The sequence below is a fragment of the Rattus norvegicus genome, chromosome Y, assembly GCF_036323735.1.
Source record: "Rattus norvegicus strain BN/NHsdMcwi chromosome Y, GRCr8, whole genome shotgun sequence".
NCBI lineage: Eukaryota > Metazoa > Chordata > Mammalia > Rodentia > Muridae > Rattus > Rattus norvegicus.
The window spans coordinates 11,662,672-11,668,439 of NC_086040.1; the positions used below are offsets into that span (position 1 = coordinate 11,662,672).

A 5,768-nucleotide genomic window follows, 5' to 3' on the forward strand; every position below is an offset into this window, starting at 1 on the left:
ACTCAAGAAGTATTACAGAGCAATAGTGATTAAAAACTGCATGGTATTGGAACAGAGACAGACAGATAGACCAATGGAACAGAACTAAACACCCAGAAATGAACCCACACACCTATGGGCTCTTGATTTTTGACAAAGGAGCCCAAACCATCAAATGGAAAAAAGATAACATTTTCAGCAAATGGTGCTGGTTCAACTGGAGGTCAACATGTAGAAGAATGCAGATCGATCCATGCTTATCACCCTGTACAAAGCTTAAGTCCAAGTGGATCAAGGAACTCCACATCAAACCAGATACATTCTAACTAAAAGAAGAAAAACTAAGGAAGCATCTGGAACACACGGGCTCTGGAAAACATTTCCTGACCAAAACACCAATGGCTTATGCTCTAAGATCAAGAATCGACAAATGGGATCCCATATTACTGCAAAGCTTCTGAAGGGCGGAGGACACTGTGGTTAGGACAAAAGGCAACCAACAGATTGGGAAAAGATCTTTACCAAACCTTCAAAAGATAGAGACCTTATATCCAAAATATATAAAGAACTCAATATTTTAATCCGCAGGGAGACAAATAACCCTATTAAAATGGACTTCAGTGCTAAACAAAGAATTCACAGATGAGGAATGCCGAATGGCTGAGAAACACCTAAAGAAACGTTGAACATCTTTAGTCATATGGGAAATGCAAATCAAAACACCTCTGAGTTTTCACCTCACACCAGTGAGAATGACTAAGATCAAAAACTCAGGTGACAGAAGATGCTGGCGAGGATGTGGAGAAAGAGGAACACTCCTCCATTGTTGATGGGATTGCAGACTGGTACAACCATTCTGGAAACCATTCTGGAGGTTACTAAGAAAATTGCACAGTGAAGTGCCTGAGGTTCCAGCTATACCTCTCTTGGGCATAAACCCAAAGGATGCCCAAACATATAAGAAAGACACGTGCTCCACTATGTTCATCACAGCCTTATTTATAATAGCCAGAAGATGGAAAGAACCCAGATGCCCTTCAACAGAGGAATGGATACAGAAAATGTGGTACATCTACACAATGGAATATTACTCAGCTATCAAAAACAATGACTTCATGAAATTCGTAGGCAAATGGTTGGAACAGGAAAATATCATCCTGAGTGAGGTAACCCAAACACAGAAAAACACACATGGTATGCACTCATTGATAAGTGGCTATTAGCCCAAATGCTTGAATTACCCTAGATGCCTAGAACAAATGAAACTCAAGACAGATGATCAAAATATGAATGTTACACTCCTTCTTTAAAAGGGGAACAATAATACCCTTCGCAGGTAATATTGAGGCAAGGATTAAAACAGACACAAAAGCAACACCCATTCAGAGCCTGACCCACATGTGGCCCATACATATACAGCCATCCAATTAGACAAGATGGATGAAGCAAAGAAGTGCAGGCCGACAGGAGCTGGATCTAGATCATTCCTGAGAGTCACAGCCAGAATACAGCAAACACAGAGGCGAATGCCAGCAGAAAACCACTGAAGTGAGAATAGGACCCCCGTTGAAGGCATCAGAGAGAGAACTGGAATAGCTTGAAGGGGCTTGAGACCTTATATGTACTACAATGCCAAGCAACCAGAGCTTCCAGTGACTAAGCCACTACCTAAAGTCTATACATGTACTGACCCTGGACTCTGACCTCATAGGTCACAATCAATATCCTAGGTAAGAGCACTAGTGGAAGGGAAAGCCCTGGGTCCTCCTATGACTGAACTCCCAGTGAACTAGATTTTTGGGGGGAGGGCGGCTATGGGGGTTAGATGGGGAGGGGAACACCCATAAGGAAGGGGAGAGGGGAGGGGGATGTTTTCCCGGAAACCGGGAAAGGGAATAACACTCGAAATGTATATAGAAAATACTCAAGTTATAAAAAAAAAAAAAGACTGTTGTGCTAAACTTTCAGCAAGAGAATGCTGAGTATCTTACTTACTGTATTTTTATCTGGTTTGAATTTTGTTTTCTTCAGGCATTAGCTTTTTCGGCTTGGTTGCAACTTTTCTTATTCCTTCTTTATTAATTTTTGTTCTTGTGGTGGATTTTCAGTATGGTCTAGGTCATACACTTTATATTATGATTGTATCATTTAAGCACTTTTTTCAAACAAGTTAATATATATGTTTAAGAATAAATTGTGTATTTCACCTCTTAAGAAACTTGTTTTTTTTTCATGTGTACTGTAGCCATCCTGACATCCCAGAAACCATATACAGAGATAGATCACTGAAACTTGCAGTGGCCTTGGGATTGATAATTTATTCACAAGAAGCCAGAGGTAAACATGTGGATTGGACTTTCAATGTGCCTAATGTGGCCTAATATGGATACCAAGTTCATGTTTGGAAAGGTATTCAAGATACATCCTTGTGGTCATATATTTAGGTACTCCTAAAATGTAGTACTCTAGGGATGATCATATAGAACAAACTAGTGAGAAACTCAATAGTTTTGCTCTAATGACTCTCAGAAAATGAAAACCTTCACCAATGGAGTAAAAATAAAAATCATCAGGAAAATCAGACCTAATCTGTCTCTGGTTTGAAATATAGTCTCAGTGGGAACCACAATGAAGAAATAATGAATTCCCCATTTTTAAAGACCTTTTTTATACTGTGTTTTTATGTTGTTGGCCCTGAATATGTGTCTGACGGAGATTTTGGATAGTTGTTTGGTTCATTATTTATCATTATCATTATTATTGCTATTATTTCTTTTATACATAAGTATTTTGCTTGATGTAAGTGCTATTCACCACATACATGGTATTCCCACAGAATCCAGTCAAGGACAGTGAATTCCACATGGAACTGGGTTATCCTTTTGGCTCTATTTTAAGCAATTATGAAAAAATGGATAAGCTATCTCTCCAGCACCTGCCCATGACTTTTATCCTTCCTTTCGTACTGTATTAGTTGAACTGGAACAAACTCAAACAAATAAAGAAGTTTTGTGAGAACTACAGAAATACATATATGGGATAGGAATGCTTATTGTCTAAACTGCCAGTCATCCATGAGGGCATTAGGGGATACAGCATCATACCTCAGCATTTCTTATTGTAAGGGTTGGAGCAGAACTGTCAAATCTCTTCCTGTGTTACAATATAGATTAGACTCATCAGATTAATTAAGAATTGAAAAACACTCCTGGGGTTGAAAGTGGTAAGGAAATCATGCTGATGTATCATAAATGCAGTGCTAAGAGCAGGATTAAAACTAGTCTGGGGGGATGGAGCCTGCAGCAGAGACCACAGATCTTTGGTGGAGAATGATTCAGTTCAAAACTGGGAAGAGAAAAGGAGGATTGATATTGTTTTAGAAGATCTCCCAACATTTAAAAAATGTTTCATTCAGATCAGTGAATGATTCTTGTAAAGCAACTCCTGCAATGAACTTCTGAGACCAACCATCAGCCTGAGAATTAATGTGTGAAAGAAGAAATTCTGTGTCTCTCCATACTGTTGCCTTCAAAGCAACAGCCAACAGTGTCTATTCTATGAATGATACATACATATATACACATTATAGCAGGATGGATACAGGGTTTCTTCAGGTCCATGAATAAGGTATTCAGCAGTTGACCTGGTTCAGAAATTAAGGAAATTTGTGCCAACTCTTGAGACCTGAGCTCCTTCCCAATGAGCCCCATGATTGAAGAAAATAACAAACTTAAGACAACTTGTCCCAGATTTTTATGTAGTTGGGGTTTCCTTGTCTTGGTCCACAGAAGGAAGGAAATCTAGTTTTCCAATTCTTGTTTATCCTATAATACTTCTTCCTGATGCACTCATGCAAATATATTACTGTTCATTTCATTGATAGATTACGTTTGTTATTTGAATTCTTTTGCCAATAACTATAGGATATAAGAAGCTCTGTATCAAAGCATCATATGAAAATCATGCTAAGGGAATGGAGCAATTGGTAATTTGTAACTGAGCTGAAACTCTTAGTAGACACAAACTGCTGTAAAAAGTCTTCTCTAGATTCGTGGTGTAGAAGCTGGTGTTCCCTAACAAAGAGTAGAGGATGAATCTCTCTATAAAGAGAAAAGGGATTTAGTACAATGATCACAGGCTGTGGGACACATAATTTAACAATGGATGGATATTTGGAAAGTCCAAGAATCCAGTAGTTGATCAGTCCACAAGACTAGATGTCTCATCTGGTCATTATTATATGGTTAAATCTTCAGTAAGTAAGTTCTATTGTCTGTGAGGCTTTGGTAGCTATGTGAGTGCAAACTAGAAAAAGTAAAAGCTTCTTTCTTTCATGATTTCTATGGGATTCAAGTAGAATGCATTGTTAAGAATACATTGAGATTGCCATATTTCAATAGACCAGTACCTTAAACTGAACGTTCTTTTCATGGAAACTGCAGCCTCACAGCACAGCTCAGGAGTATGGGAACTGCAAGTCCCAGTCTGGGAAGATGTTCCTGTTCATCGAACCCACCTTCCAGTATTGCAGAAATACTGAAGAAGTCCTCAATCAACTCCCTTTCAAGCAAGGTCTTCTGGGATATGTAGACATCACAGCCACTAACAACACCAATTCAATTCAAGATTACTTCCAACAGCTCACTGGAGTGAGAATAGTCCCTTGGGTCTATTTAGGTAATCAAAGACTTCATAGGCAGAGCAGTGATCTAGTCTTCCTGCAATAGAATGGGGAGCTGATGATGTGGATGAAGCAGAATGGAGCTCTGCAGTTATGAAAAGGGTGGCAGTAAATCCCATGCTGACAGCTGTCATCCAGACGTGCTGAAGGCCAGCACACCTAATAGTTGATGGGCATCATGGAGGAGGACAGTACTTTCTTGTGACTTGGATTTTCAAAAAATTGGCTTTTATTCTATTCCTCAGTGCTTAAATATGATGCTGTTTGCATGAAACTATGGGGTAGGGAAGCTTAACAGGTCAGACATGATTGATTATCCATACTTCATGTGCTGACTTGTCTCTACCTCTAAGCCCACGTTAAACAATCCAGTGGATCTAAATCTCCAGTGAATCAATTAGTTTTCTACCATGCTGTTCTGCTGAAGTCATTTTGCAGAAGGCCACTTCCTACACTTGATCTTAGCCAAAAGGCCGAGAAGCGATAGAAGGCCACTTCCTAATGATTATTAAAACAAAGAATATTGTGAAGTTGTTTATGATCTACACACAGGCCTTTCCCACTTCTGCATTTATAGCTCTCAAATGGTGTTCTCAAACATTCCTTTCCACTATAACAGAAGTCCACAATGGTATGAGGATGCTGTTTGAAAAATCAGGTGAAGAGTTTTAGCAGAGTTGTTCCTCACTGTAGCAATATTAATGTAGATTGCAGAGCATATGATGAATTCAGCTCTGTTCACAAACTGGTTAATTGCAAAGAAAATCCCTAACAGTTGTGAGTTGATTCTAGTCAGAGTCCCAGAAAACTCAAATATGAAATGCAAAATTTCAGAGCTGTCCTTCAAAGAGTGTCTATGAAAGAATTTGCTTGCAAACACTGTCCTAAAATATTTATTCCAATCACACTTCTACATTTTGCTTTGATGTCTTGCAATGAAGTTTATTAATCATGGAATTGCAGGTTTCTTTTCTGTTCTCTAGATCAGATTAGAAGTAGATTTGACATATATATATATATACATATATATATGTATATATATATATATATATATATATATATATATATATATATATATATATATATATATATGCATGTGTGTTTGTGT

At 38.3% G+C, this 5,768-nt stretch overlaps 1 protein-coding gene across 1 annotated transcript; it reads left to right on the forward strand.

Annotated features, from left to right (window-relative positions):
• Nucleotides 1-4,472: 4,472 nt before the first annotated feature.
• LOC134484330 (glutaredoxin-1-like) lies at nt 4,473-4,780 on the forward strand. Its single transcript, XM_063280634.1, has one exon. It carries the CDS (start codon nt 4,473-4,475, stop codon nt 4,704-4,706), a length of 234 nt encoding a protein of 77 aa, XP_063136704.1. The 3' UTR covers nt 4,707-4,780.
• Nucleotides 4,781-5,768: the final 988 nt, after the last annotated feature.